Source organism: Panthera leo, chromosome B3 (genome assembly GCF_018350215.1).
Source record: "Panthera leo isolate Ple1 chromosome B3, P.leo_Ple1_pat1.1, whole genome shotgun sequence".
Taxonomy (NCBI): domain Eukaryota; kingdom Metazoa; phylum Chordata; class Mammalia; order Carnivora; family Felidae; genus Panthera; species Panthera leo.
In genome coordinates, this window is record NC_056684.1 from 135,893,740 (window position 1) to 135,909,163 (window position 15,424).

General features: G+C 38.5%; 1 protein-coding gene across 11 annotated transcripts in view; it reads left to right on the forward strand.

The window, feature by feature from the left end:
* Window positions 1-15,424, forward strand: part of UNC79 (unc-79 homolog, NALCN channel complex subunit) — a 266,546-nt gene that overhangs the window by 204,569 nt on the left and 46,553 nt on the right. For all 11 annotated transcript variants that reach the window (XM_042944164.1, XM_042944162.1, XM_042944169.1 and 8 more), the window contains 5 exons: window positions 5,009-5,121; window positions 5,210-5,295; window positions 6,184-6,357; window positions 9,518-9,586; window positions 12,546-12,656. In XM_042944164.1, coding sequence (XP_042800098.1) covers window positions 5,009-5,121; window positions 5,210-5,295; window positions 6,184-6,357; window positions 9,518-9,586; window positions 12,546-12,656 — 553 coding nt within the window. The remainder of the gene's footprint in view (window positions 1-5,008; window positions 5,122-5,209; window positions 5,296-6,183; window positions 6,358-9,517; window positions 9,587-12,545; window positions 12,657-15,424) is intronic.

Genomic DNA, 15,424 nt, shown 5'->3' on the forward strand with positions numbered 1-15,424 from the left:
AAGTTATCACTGACTGAAGTTTGACTTTAAGATTTTTTTCCTTAGGGGCGCCTGGGTGGCTCAATCAGTTAAGCAATCGACTTCAACTCAGGTCATGCTCTCATGGTTTGTGGGTTCAAGCCCCGCGTCAGGCTCTGTGCTGACAGCTCAGAGCCTGGAGCCTGTTTCAGATTCTGTGTCTCCCTCTCTCTCTGACCCTCCCCGTTCATGCTCTGTCTCTCCCTGTCTCAAAAATAAATAAACGTTAAAAAAAAATTAAGATTTTTTTCCTTTGATGCAAAATTTACCTACTAGAGAGTATGCATATCTTACGTGTACATTTCACTGATTTTTGAAAATACATACCCCTGCATAACCTAAATCTCTGTCAAGATATAGAACATTACCATCACCCCCAGAAAGTCCCCTCATGCATCTTCCCAATTCCCACCCACATAAGCAAATACTAGCCTTACTTTTTTTTTCCACCATAGAGCTTTATATAAATGGAATCATACAGCTTGTGCTTCTTTGTGTCTGAGCTTTTTTACTTAGCATAACGTTTTTGAGATTCATCCATGTTGTTGCCTGTATCAGTAGTTTGTTTCTTTTTTTTTACAGCTAAGTACTATCCCATACTTTATTTATTTATTCTCCTGTTGATGGACATTTGCATTGTTTCCAGTTTGGGGCTATTATAAATAAAGCTGTTGTGGCCATTATACAAGTCTCTTTGGAAACAAATGTTTTTATTTCTCTTAGATAAATACCCAGGAATGGAATTGTGGGGTTCCTGGATGGGTGTATGTTTTATTTTATAAGATACTAGCAGATCGTGTCTTTAAAGTGGTTGTGCCATTTTGGTATTCCCACCAGGATTGTATGAGACTTCTGGTTGTTTGACATCCTTACCAAAATTTGGTGGTGTTAGTCTTTTTAATCTTAACCATTCTGGTGGGTATCTTATTATACTTTAAATTTGCATTTCTCTGGTGACTAATGCTGTTGAGTATATTATCAAGTGCTCTTCAAGACCCTCTGTAAGTCTTCTTTTGTGAAGTGTCTGTTGGAATCTTTTGTACATGTTCAACTGGGTTGAGTTGTAGGACCTTTTTATATATCCTAAATACCAGTCCTTTATTAAATATGCCCTGAGAATATTTTCACCCACTCTGGTGCTTACTTGTTCCTTTTGTTAATATATTTTTTGGTGAGATGTTTTTAATTCAGGTGAAGACTACTGTGTTAAAATTTTTAAACAATTTATGACTATTTCTTCCTGTTGTCTTTGCCTGTCCTCAAATCAAGAAGATACTCTCCAGTATTTTCCTTTAAAAGTTTTATGGTGTAAGCATTTATATTTAGCATTTATATGATCAGTCTCAAATTAATTAAAAATTTTTTAAAATATTTATTTATTTTTGAGAGACAGAGAGAGACAGAGCACAAGTGGGGGAGGGGCAGAGAGAGAAGGAGATAGAATCCAAAGCAGGCTCCAGGCTCCAAGCTGTCAGCACAGAGCCCGATGTAGGGCTCGAACTCATGAACCGTGAGATCATGACCTGAGCCGAAGTCAGACGTTTAACCGACTGAGCCACCCAAGCGCCCCTCAGATTAATTTTTATGTATGGTGTGAGGGTAGGGGTTGAAGTTCCTTTTTATCCATGTAGAAACCTAAATATTTTAGCACCATTAAAAGAAATGACTTTCTCTTTCCCCACTGGATCACTTTGGTGTTGGTTGAAATCAAACAGCCACATTAGGGTTGATCTACTTCCAGACTCTATCCTGTTCCGTTTATCTGTATGTTGACTCTTAAGCTGGCATCAAACTGTCTTGATTACTATAGCTATACGATAGGTCTTGAAGTCTGATAGTATGAATCTTCCAACTTGGCTCATTTTTTTCAAGAAGATTGATTTGGATGTTATAAATTTATCAAATTTCCATATGCATTTTAGAGTAAGCTTCTCAATTTGGGGGAGAAAAGCCTGTGGGGATTGTACTGAAACTATAAATCAATTTGGGGATAACTGCACAAAAATACTGAGTCTTTCAATTCATGAATATGGTGTATATTCTCATTTTATTCAGTCTTTTTTGTTTGTCTCAGCAGTGTTTGGTGGTTTTCAGCGTAGAGGTTTTGCACATCTTTTGTTAAATTTATTCCCAAGAATTTTGAGTGTTTTAAAGCCAACATAAATGGAATTTTAAAAAATTTTCCAACTTTTTTGCTGCTGGTGTATAAATATGCAATTGAATTTTTATGTTAACATTGTAATGTAATAATCTGGGTTCACTTACTAGTTGTAGTCATTGCTTTTTAAGATTTCATAGAATCTAAAAGCATTTGTATATTAAAAAAAGTCAGGTCTGCAAATAGTGACAATTTCACTTCTCTCTGATTTTCATGCCTTTTATTTTCTTATTGTGCTATTGTAATGATTAGGATCTCCAGTAATAATAATAAAGATGTTAGTGAGTTTCCTTGCCTTGTTCCTGCTCTACCAGAAAAACCTTTGGTATCTCACCATTAATTATGCTTGCTGTAGGTGTTCATAAATGCTCTTCACCAGACTGATGATGTTTGCTTTTATTTCTAATTTGCTGAGAGTTTTTATCATGGATGGATGTTAAATTTGTCAGATGCATTTTCTGTATCTGTTGAAATAACTGTATGGCTTTTGCCCTTTATTCTTTATTTTTATTTATTTTTTTCAATTATATCTTATTTCATTCATTCATTCATTCATTCTCAAGTTGGTTAACATACAGTATAGTCTTGGCTTCAGGAGTAGAACCCGGTGATTCATCACTTACATATAATACCCAGTGCTCATCACAACAAGTGCCCTCCTTAATGCCCATCACCCATTTAACCCACCCCCAAACCCCCTACCCTCATCAACCCTCAGTTTGTTCTCTGTATTTAAGAGTGTCTTATGGTTTGCCTCCCTCTATGTTTTCATCTTATTTTTCCTTCCCTTCTCCTATGTTTATCTGTTAAGTTTCTCAGATTCTACATATGAGCGAAATCATATCTGTCTTTCTCTGACTGGCTTATTTTGCTTAGCATAACCTTTCAGTTCCATCCGTGTTGTTGCAAATGGCAAGATTTCATTCTTTTTCATTGCTGAATAGTATTCCTGTGTGTGTGTGTGTGTGTGTGTGTGTGTGTGTGTATGTGTGTGTGTGTGTGTGTTCTCTTGATCCATTCATCAGTTGATGGACATTTGGGCTCTTTCCATAATTTGGCTGTTGTTGATAGCGCTGCTATAAACACTGGGATGCATGTGTCCCTTCGAATCAGCATTTTTGTATCCTCTGGATATATTCCTAAAAGTCCAATTGTTGTGTCATAGGGTAGTTCTATTTTTAATTTTTTGAGGAAACTCCACACTGTTTTCCAGAGTGACTGCACCAGTTTGCATTCCTGCCAATAGTGTAACAGGGTTCCCCTTTCTCCACCGCCTCACCAACATCTGTTGTTAACTGAGTTGTTGATTTTAGCCATTCTGACTGGTGTGAGATGGTAACTCATTTATTTATTTGTTTGTTTGTTTATAGAGAGCACATATGTGCAAGCAGGGGAAGGACAGAGAGACAGGGAGAGAGAGAATCCTATGGAGTCTCCATGCCTACTACAGAGCCTGGCACAGGACTCAATCTCATGACCCTGGGATCATGACCTGAGCTGAAATCAAGAGTCAGATGTGTAACCTACTGAGCCTTTTATTCTTTAATATATTGAATTCCATTGATTGGATTTTGAATATTAAGTCCTTCTTACATTCTTGGGATAAACTCTATTTGGTCATGGACCATCATCCTGTTTATAGTTGGATTCATTGTCCATGAAGACTGTTGGTTTAGTTTAGTTTAGTTTAGTTTAGTTTAGTTTAGTTTAGTTTAGTTTAGTATAGTTTAGTTTTGTAATGACTTTATCGGATGTTAGTTTTAGGGCTATGCCAGCCTCATAAAATAAGGTGGGAAGGGTTCCCTCCTTCCCTAATTTTTGAAAGAGTTTGTGTGAGTTTGATGTCATTTCTGAATGAAGAATGTTTTTGACCTGTGAGTTTGAATCAGCATTTCTGGGTAGCATAATAACAGCTTAGTAAAAGGGACTTTTTACCACCGACCTATTTGGGCTCTTTGATTTTTTTCTTCTTTCTTCCTTTGGTAACTCACTGTCTAATCACCTCTGGGAACATCCTTCCTGATCCTTTGGTCTCTGGGGCCACATATCACCTCTTGGCTCCCTGTTTTCATGGGCATAAGTGATGTGGAGGGTGGGGATCGACTGCACAGATCAAAGCCCTCTCCTTTCTGTAAGTACCAGCTCAAGGCACCCCAAGAAAAATTGTCCTGTCTCCCATTAGGTATGAACATCTCTCCCTCCCTGCATTTTTCCTCAGATCAGCTCTCTTTAGCTAATGACTCTTCGTGGGAGGATCTTGCTGATAATCTCATCCCGGTTTTCATCCTGACTCTGCCATTTTCTGGATGTGTAGCCTTCGTGGGTCACATTTTCTCTCTGGGCCTCAGAACCTTCATCTGTACTCTGGGGTGGCTGGAAGAATTAGTCTGGCACCCCTCTGACATTTCCTGGTTCTCTCTTTCTAGAAGCTTCTTATTAACAGGGATTCCGTGCAACTGCAGTATTTCATCTCACTGATGAAAAAGACAGTGGGATATTCCATAAGAGGACTGGTGTGTAAATGCCTGAACTCTAAATAAGCCAGTACAGAGGGGCGCCTGGGTGGCTCCGTGGGTTGAGCATCAGACTTCAGCTCAGGTCATGATCTCACTGTTTGTGAGCCGGATCCCCCGCCTCAGGCTCTCTGTAGTCAGCACAAAGCCCACTTTGGGATCCTTTGTCCCCTACTCTCTCTGCCTCTCCCCCACTCATGCTCTCTCTTTCTCTCTCTCAAAAATAAACATTAAAAAAAATAAACAAATACAGAAATACCTAAGCTCACGCTGGTTGCCCCATGGGTCCTTGTCTTTTCTCTCCCCATTCACCCCCCAGCATGATGGTTCCCGGCAACGCAGCGGGGGTGGCCAAGCAGTTCCTACGCTGCATCTTCCATCAGCTGGCCCCCAACGGCATCTTCCCACAGCTGTTCCAGAGCACTATCAAAGGTAATTCCTCCACAGGGAATCCAAACACCACAAACGTGGCTACTCGCTGAAACCCCAATGCTTCTAAATCTGACTGTTGACTTTCCAGATGGGACTTTCTTACGGACCTTAGCCACGTCTCTCATGGACTTCAATGAGCTGAGCTCTCTCGCTGCTCTCAGTCAGCTCTTGGAGGTAGGTTTGCTTTGATGACTGTCTAAGCCCCCGCCGAAATCGCAGCTGAGGAAGAAGGCCTGTCATTTAACTGAAAAATTAAATTTAAACTAAGTATTAACACACGTCCAATTAATCTTAAATTCTTTAAATGTTTAAAATTAATTAAAAATAAGAATTGCCAACGCATGGAAGAGTGCCAATTGGACGTTGCTGTTGTGTGTGGATTGACTGTTTATTTAAAGCTCCTTGGGCACCCTCAACTGAGGGCTGGATGGCAGCTGTTAAGCGCTCACCTGCACTGAGCTTTCAGGCTTTCCAAATGCTCAGTGGGTGGAGCCGTGTGCACTGTATTGCGAGACTTGGATTCTGCTTATTTAGCGTGAGGTTTGGGATTCAGGTCCTGCTTCTGTGCTCAGTCATGAGACGACCTCAGTTCTCAGCTCCATTGCCGGTTCATATCCGGACGCTTGGGTTCACGTGTCGGGTCCTCTGCTTTGTAGCGTTCTCAGTTAGCTTGCAGGGTTGGCCAATGGCCCTATAAACTTCGCTGCTTCTGTAGTCATTACTCTCAGGCTTTGGCCAGTGGAGTTTCCAGCAAGCATCGTTCATTGTGTCTTCTTAGCACCTAACCACACCAACTGCAGATCCTTAAAACGTGTTTCTTATTTCTTACTCACATTTCACCGTCTCCCACTGAATTAAAAGTCACAGTTTTTCCCGTTTGTCCGAATTTTTTGATTCTTCTCTGTTCACCTCCTGCCAATTACACCGAACAGCCTGTATAGTAGGCACACAACACATGTTTAATCCGTGAATGTGTGATTTTTAAAGCTGATCTTCGACAAATAGCTCTATGAATCCCCAAGCTGTTTCAGCAGTTGATTGCCTATGCTTTTGTGTTTTTAGGGTCTAAATAACAAAAAGAATTTACCAGCAGGGGGTGCTATGATACGCTGTTTGGAAAACATTGCTACCTTCATGGAAGCTTTGCCCATGGATTCTCCTAGCAGCCTCTGGACCACAATCAGCAACCAGTTTCAGACGTTTTTTGCCAAGCTGCCTTGTGTTTTGCCTCTGAAGGTAAGCTGAGTCCAGGATTTCATCTGCAATTGTGATCTTACAGTTTGCAGGCCATCTGCTTACAGAGATTTGATGTTTCATAAAGGGCTGTAAGGAATCTCTGTTAGCCACAGAGCGTAGAGCATTCTGTAGCTTGTTGTCTCCAAGTGTTACAAACTTAAAAAGCAAAATGTGTTAGGCATTTTGACATAGTGATTTCATGTTTCCAGTTGATTTTTAAAAATCAGGAAGATAGTAGTAGATGGTGTTTATCTAGAAATTTTTTTTCAATAAATGCATAAGTCAGTAAGTACATAGTTTTGTCTAAAAGGAGAGTAGACATACCATGTAAAGCTAAATTTCCGAAAACTAAAGGGAAGTGATTGTTTACGTGTTTGTGAGTAAAGTACTTACTTGCAAGGCCAAGGTGATAATTATGTTTCTGTTTGGCTGCCTTACCACTACCACCATTGCCCCCTCCCTGTGGCCACCATACCACTTTCCAAGAATACACACACAATTACCTAGCTGTGAATCTCGTGACCTAAGGAGCATTTTTGACATGAGTCCATTAAATGCAGAAGCAGAACTCTATACTGTTAAAGCTGGAAGAGACCCATAAGAACCATCCCTTCCAATGCCCCCCATTTTCCAGATAGGGGACTGCAAAATCAGAGAGGTGGTGGCTATGTGAGGATTAGAACTCAAGACTCTTGACTCCTGACCCAGTGCCCTCTCCACTAATAGTCTCCTAGCGTCCTTCTACAGCAGGGGCGAATTGAAGGCATCTAGTCTCTGTAGTAGGGAGAAAGGAGGTGGCTGGTAGTGGTCGTTTCTATGTCTTTGAACCTCATTTGCTCCATGAGCTTTTTGAGCTTTATGCAGATCACAGAAATATTTAACTCACAATAAAATCAATCACTTGTTGATCTGACAAGTGAAGTTACATGTTGGTAGCACCGTTTCTCAAATGAGTATTACATGTATATAAAATGTTTTTTAAAGATGAACCACCCCCCGGGGCACCTGGGTAGCTCAGTCAGTTAAGTGTTTGACACTTGGTTTCGGCTCAGGTCATGGGCTCCACACTGACAGTGCAGAGCCTGCCTGGGATTCTCTTTCCCTCTCTCTCTGCCCTTTCCTCTCTCTCTCCCTCTCTCTCTCTCCCTCTTTCTCAAAAATAAATAAATAAACTTAAAAAAAAAAAAAAAGATGGACCACCCCTGATAATGCCTTTTTCCAAATTGGCAGATTTGGAATATGTGACCCCAAAATAGGGTCTGTAAGGATAATTCAGGGACCCTTAGCTTGGTGTGTGCTGTTTTCTTTGAGTTGGAAGTTACTGTGACAAGTGGATATTCTGAAATCTTTACTATCTCTCACATCCTATGAACCTATCTGCTCACAAATATAGAGTAGCTGAGTAAATCCAAGCAAAGAGGGTTAGTACTGTACTTTGAAACCATGTGGTATATAGATACTGTATATACACATGTAGAAGATTAAGTGATGCATTTTAACACGGCCACATGGAGCCTCCCTAGGACCAAGAGCCATTCAGGGCTGTTCATTGCATAAAGCCACACACTTGAAGAGAAGGGGTGAGTCAGGCATGGCAAATTCACATGCCTGTAGGTTGATACGATCATCAAAATATTTAACTTGATCACTGACCAATTGGAAGTATTGCCAGCAGTAAACAACTGGTAAGCCTAATTTGTGACAATCAGCCTGGCCCATAGGGACCCTGACTACAAGGTTAATGAGTAGAATGGGATACGGTTATACAGAGAACTGGGACCCTTGAGAACAGGAAAGAACCGGTCCCTTCTAATGAGTCCATATGCTGCGATACACCAGCCAATTGTCATGTGGGAATTAAGTCTTCGTATCATTGGTCTTCCCATGTTTTTGAAGATGATATTTCCTGGTTTTTAAAACACCGTGGGGAGCTAATGAACAGCCAGTTTTCAGCCCCTGGTTTAAAGTAGTGTAAATGTCACATGAACTCCGATGGGTGTTAAGCAGATTAAATAGACCACTAATTCCCTTAGAAGGCACCTGTAAAACACTTCCAGAATTAAAGCAAAAACTTGCCCTGGTAGATCAGATCCAGGCACTGTCTCTGGTCATCTTCTGCTTTGTTTTTAATACCTTCGGAAAATCTTAAACTGTCGAAAAACCTTCTGTAGTTCTCATCAGTGTAGAGATGTGGATCTCAGACTTCGGAGTGCACCAGTGCTCCTGCAGGACTGGCTAAAATCAGATTCCTGGGCGTTGTTCTAAGAGTTTCTGATTCACTGGGAGTACAACCTGAGGATTTGTATTCTGACAAGTTTCTGGGTAATTAGAAGTGCTGCTGGTCCAGGGGTTATTCTTGGGGAACCACTGGCTTAATTTGTACTATCTTAAAAGGCTAGTATTCTACACAGCTGCAGGGATTTAACTATAGCCTACCATTGTGATAGGCTTACTGTGTTAAATAAGATTTATTTTTGTTGTAACATTTCTCCCCTTCCTCCCCATACCAGTAAAATCAATTTTAAAAGTATATTTTGATTATGGAATCTTGCCAAAATGCAACTCTAATAGATTTTCGAGACATGATTTTTTTCTTGTAGAAATTTTGCTGCTTTTTCCCAGGTTTTTGTCATATCCTTTAGCAACAGAGAAAGGGCAGATGAAACTGGTTCTTTGGATTAATAAGCCTAATGATTTTAAATAGATTTGAGTAGTTTTTTTCCCAACATGGGAAAATTTCACAAATTAGTGTACCTCTTTAGAGTTGGACACATTTAATACCTACCTATCCACCTCTCTGTCAGTCTGTCCACCCATCCATCCACCCATCCATCCATTCATATATCCATCCATCCATCCATCCATCCATTCAATTCTTTATCCAACTATCTGATTTAATTTTAAGAATATATCTTTGAGAAGTAGTTTAGGAGCTGTGTTTAATTATTTAGTTGTTTAACATTGCTTAATTAATGGCTTAATTATGTTTTTTTTAAAACCTGAGGATTTTTTTCAGCATGAATATATGGCATAGAAAACTGTAAGGAGGCAGCTGTATTTGAGATTTTTCCCCCTAAAATAAATGCTTATAAAAAATACATGAAGTAAAAGATACATTAAGAAGGGTACTGACTTTTATTGTTTTCATATTTGTTCACAGTGTTCTTTAGATTCCAGTTTGAGAATTATGATTTGCCTCTTGAAGATACCCTCTACCAATGCCACAAGGGTATGTATTGTATGTTTCAGAAAAACAACCCATTGGTTATTTAGTTATTTTTTTAACCTAAAAAGACAGGCATATAGTAATACTGGAGAAATGGTTACTGCATACTGAATGTTTCACTTTCACACACCTTGACAGTTTCTAGTATGAAGAGTTCTAATACATCACAGTATCATTTTTTGCTATTAGTCCTCTTAATCCTGGGCCAGGGCCACCAGGCTGCCCTTCATATTATGATCTAGGTGATCCTTCTAAACACAGATCTTAATGCCTTGGTTCCGTGCTTAAAAGTCTTTGATCACGTCTCATTTCTTTTAGGATAATATCCAGATTCCTTAATGTGGCATACAAGAAGGTATTTCATTAATTTGCCAGCCTACCTTTCTAATTTCAGCTTGGGCTACTTGTACCATCCCCCATGCCTCCTGTTTACTTTCAGAATCATCATCATTATCATCAAAACAACAAGCACTCTTTGTTGAACACTTACCATATGGCAGGCATTATGCTAACTGCTTTACATTTATAATCTTATTTAATTTCATACTTCCTTGCCTTTGCTTAGGCCATTTCCTCTGCCTGAAATGCTTTATACTTTTGCTGGTGAGTCGAACTCCTTCTCATTCTTCAAGATGATAATCTGAATCCCATTTAAATTTCAAAAAATGGATATGAACTCTCCGTAGCAACTTCCTCCTATATCAGATCCCACGGTACTCTATAGAGCTTTCTATATTAGCACTTACATGGTACAAACGTTTCCCCAGTGAGACTGTGAGCTTCATGAAGTCCAGCACTGTGTCTCATTCACCTTTGTATTCCTGCTTGTATTCCATTATACACAATGGTGCAATAGTTTGTATTGCAATGGCTTGTAACTACTAGTTAATATACCAAGAAGCCCACCCCCTGTAAATTCATACCTTGACTGTGTTTTTATAAACTAATACTTTGTGCAGGAAAGTTACAAAGAGATCACTTGATCTCATCTGCTCATTTATAGATAAGGAAACAGGCTCAGAGAGATAAATTGTGTTGGCCAAGATGACATAGCTGGTTAGTGGAAAATTTGAGACTTGAACCTAGACCCTTTGATTCCAGCCTCCTTAATTTTTCCGTTGTACCATATTGCCCCATCACTATGTGATTGCTGGATAAAAGAACAAGTTTCTGTATAGGTTTGAATTCAGGTTTCCTTTTTTGATGAGTAAATATGCAGTATATATCAACTGGAGATACATTCCTGACCGTATTCATCCATCATCAATGTTTCAAGGCAACATTAAACAGAGCAAATAATAATTGAATCAACAGTACTGTTTCAAGAGGTTCCTTTAAGATTTTCTATATGGGTTTCTGTGGGGAATATAAACAAAGGACATAATTCTTATCCTCAGCAGCAACTAGCATGTAACAAATTCATTTTTGTATTAATAAAGAAAAAAGATCACAAACATTCTCATATCTTTTGATTTAATCATTCCTTTTCTGGGAATCTCTTCTAAAGAAGAAAATGAAAATGTAAACTTCACATAAAAACGTATGTAGTGGGATGTTATTTATAATAAAATGTGGCTTTTGTGCCATTAAAATGGATGATTATAAAGAAATAGCACTGCAAATTTCTTATATATTATTAACAAAATGCAATTAACAAAATGTAGGATGGGATGTGTGTAAGATTTTAGCCAAGTGAATTGGAATGCAGCAAAGAAGGAAGTATGTAAAAATGTTATCTCGAGGTGGTGGGATTATGGACTTTTATTTCCTCGTATGTACATTCCTGCAGATCCTGCGTTTGTGCATCGAGTGTGTTTACTTTTATAATCCAGACAATTAGGACTATGGAGGTTGAGGAGTAGTGGAAATCACATGAAGTCTTTTGGAGTCCAATTAAAATTCTGTCTCCCCTAAAGAGTGGTTCTGCCTTGGGAAACTTGCCCTGGAATTTGGATTTGAATTCCATTCAATAGCTGTATGGCCTTAGGCGAGCTGCTTGCCTGCTTAAGTCTCAGAGGAAAATAGGGGCACCAAAGCTCCAGAGTTCTAACAGCAATGGAGGACTCACTGTTGCCAGGTGCTTTACCTGGGTTATCTCCTGATTTCTCGCAGCAACGCTAATGAGGTGGAGACCATTGTTATCCTTGTTTTACAGAGAGGAGAACTAAGTCTAGAGAGGTTAAATCACTTATTCCAGGTCACAGAGAGCCAGAGTTTGAGAACAGTTGTGTGGGATTCTAAGGCCTGTGTCACTATTATAACATACCGTCTCTCCAGGATTGTCGTAAGAAATTTGAATGGGAAAAACATATAAAAGCATCCAACTCTGCCTGATACTTAGTAGGTGCTCAAAAAAAAAAGTGTTTCTAAATGACTTCAGAGAGCATATGGATCTAAAACTGACCCGTTAGGGGTGGGATTCAGATGGAGAAACCAAAACTGTGCCTTCCTGATGCACATAGGCAGGAAGCTGGTTAATGATGAGCATTATCTGAGTGAATAGTGCCTTGTACTTACTTGCTGGGTGGTTTGTGCAACTTAAAACTGAGATGAGAGGCTTTAAAGGAGCTGGATGGATGAGCCCAGAGATGCCTACAGATTCTGAGAAATACAGTGGAAAATCCTAGAACAAACCTCACAAGTCTTGATTGCTGGGGGTGGACATAAGGACAAAATTGGAGTTGAATAGCTTTATAAATGAGGCCACCTGGGAAAGTAAGAATTTTTTTTTTTTTTTTTTTTTTTTGAGGAACAAGATGATTAAATCATGCTCTTTAAAGGCACTGATTGAATGTACAGTTCTGTTCTTGTTAGACCAATAGTGTTACTCCACTAGCCACCTGGCAACAGATTTTAACTAAAGGAATGATCCCATTAGTTTAAGTATCAGAAGACTTTAATACTTTTTTTTTTTAATGAAAGAATCAGCAATTGGTTTTATTTGGCCCCAATCTCATTACAGAGTCTGTTGGAACCATTTTCAAAACTGCTCAGCTTTGTGATTCAGAATGCCGTCTTCACTTTAGCCTACCTGGTGGAGGTGTGTGGTTTGTGTTACCGAGCTTTCACAAAGGTAAGGTTGCGTATCCGTTTGTTCTGGGGAAACTGAAAACTGGCAGAAACATTCTTTCTAACCGGTGTCAATGCTTGTTCCGTTCATTGCTTCACTATAGTTAAAAATGAGTAATTCTACTGAGGTCTAATAAATATCACAGGAAGGAAACACTTTATGCAAATCTATATAAACTGTATCTTAAATATACAAACTTGGAGAAATGAGGCTCATATGGTTTAGAAGAGAAGAGAGATTTTGAGTAAAACGAGATAGTGGTTCTAAATGACCTCTTAAGGTCCTTTTCAAGTTCACCATCCCATGATTAGTGGGCAAGCCATAACTCCGTGTCATTTTTATACCCAAAGTAGAAAAATATCAGCTTGTCATTTGTAAAATCCTGAGGAGAGCTCCTTAATTCTCATCACTTGTTTGTCTCTCCACTTCTGGGTTCTTGGCCTCTGAGATTGTAATCTCATCTTTTATCATCTTGCCTTCATAATGGTTTCTGTATTGCATTATCTTTCTTCTCCCCTGACCCACTGCTGAGGAGTGGAAAAGTACTGCTTGCCCAGTGCCTGTAGCAGCCTTGTTGGAGCTGGTAGATGCTGTCCTAAAGGAAAAGCAAGGCCAACTGGGAGCACGTCTGCCCTCAAGAACAGTGTACAATGTTACCCACTTTCCAAATTTTCCAAGTTTCTTTTCAGTGGGGACTCAGTTTCTGTTGTTCTCCCCTGAACATCTAGAATATTCCATTTTTCATGTTGTCCACTTCTATAAGCCTTTTATTTTCCTCATTAAAAATTTAATTTTCTATCAAGTCTTTCATTCTATTTAAAACACTCTTGTCCTTTTTTTCTTACCATCTTGTGTCCATTCTGCCGTGTTAAGTGTTCCATGATAATCTTGTCTTTAGTCTTTCTGATTATAAACTTATTACTCTGCTTGGAGTTTTCTAACTACCTAAATAATCAGCATTTTTTTTTTCTTCTTTCAAATCCTTCCTGAAAAATAACTTCTTTTTTTTTTTTTTTTGTCACTTAAAACAGTAGATCTATAGGACACAGTACCAGATGCAATGAAAAGATATACAATGAAAAGAAGTTATTTTATTTCTTAATTTTCTTTATGCTTGGTTTGTTTGAATTACGCACTTTTTAAAGGGGAAGAACCATAATGAATTTGTACTTTCTATGTTGTGCACTATAGAGATTGACCACAGAGGAACTTCCACTTTTTTAAAGTCAAGATATTCTTAGTTTTGAACATTCCTTATACATTATATGCTCTCCTACCCCAAGATTGCTTTAGTGGCCTTCTACTTCCTGTTGTCATCTGCCCATCTCCAGTGGTCAAACTCAAAATAACTATTACTTGTAGAAAGCTTCAGTCTTAGGGTGTTCCCACCTTCTTCACAGATAATGGGAAACTATTGGAAATGGTTTCAGAAAGAGCAGTATCTAGCTGAGCATTCTCCCTTGTTTAATCAAAAGAAAAGGCATAGAAAGGTAAGGGCTTTGTAGACTTCTCCTTCTGGCAATCTGGCAGCCTAAATACCTGAAAACTGTCCCACTTAAAATAATAGAAGTGCTGGGTAAAATGTAATGAATATGATTTTAAATGTATTGGTAATTTTATAAGAATGAAAGGGGCAAAATTGGAGAGGAGATTGAGAACCAGAGTGGGAAGCATATAAGCTGATATTGTAGCAGTCTTGGGTGGGGGAGTTGCTTGTCTTGGGAGCTTAGTGGCTCAAAGTTTGTTTTTTAGATTTGCATGTATCTAATTTTATTTTGCTTATTTGGTTTTTTAATTCAAGTATAATTAAATACAGTGTTATATTAGTTTCAGGTATACACCATATTGATTCTATAATTCTATACATTTCTTAATACTCACTGTGATTAGTATAGTCACCTTCTGTCATCATACAACATTATCACAATATTATTGACTGTATTCCCGATGCTGTACTTTTCATCTCCATGAATTATTTATATTTACAACCTTTTAATCCTCTTTATCTGCTTCATCTATCATCCCACCTTCCTCCCGTCTGGCAACCACCATTTTGTTCTCTGTATTTAAGAATCTGGTTTTTGTTTGTTTGTTTTGTTTTTCTAGATTCCACTTATAAGTGAAATCATGAGACACTTGTCTTTCTCTGTCTGACTGATTTCACTTGGTATAATACCCTCTGGGTCTATCTGTATTGTTGCAAATGGCAAGATTTCATTCTTTTTCATGGCTGTGTGTGTATTTGTATTATGTGTGTGTCCCTTTTTCGAATTCATACAGAGATATTGAATGGATTAATGGTGTCTGGGACCTGCTATATTTGGAATTTGAAATATACTTTTAAATAATTCATAGATCAGAGGAGATAGGAGAATTTACAAAAATATTTAGAACTACACAAATATGAAAATACTACATTCTAAAGTTTGAGATATGGAGCCACAGAGATATTTAGAAGAAGATTCATAGTCTTAAATACTTCTCTTGGAAAAGAAGAGAAACAAAATGAGGTAAACAAGTCAAGTTAATAGGCATAACAGAGCAACCATACGAAGATTTAAAGGAAGGAAATAATAAAGATAAGATCAGGAATTAATGAAATAGAAAACATAGGTACAATGGAGGATCAGTACAACCAGAAGGGGGCTTTGAGGTTTTGACAAAACTTTGGTGAGACTGATCAAGAGAAGCAGAGAAAAGGCACAGATAAAGACTATCAGCAGTGAAAAAGGGACATAGTGTCTATGTAACTGTAGACATAGCAGAGATTT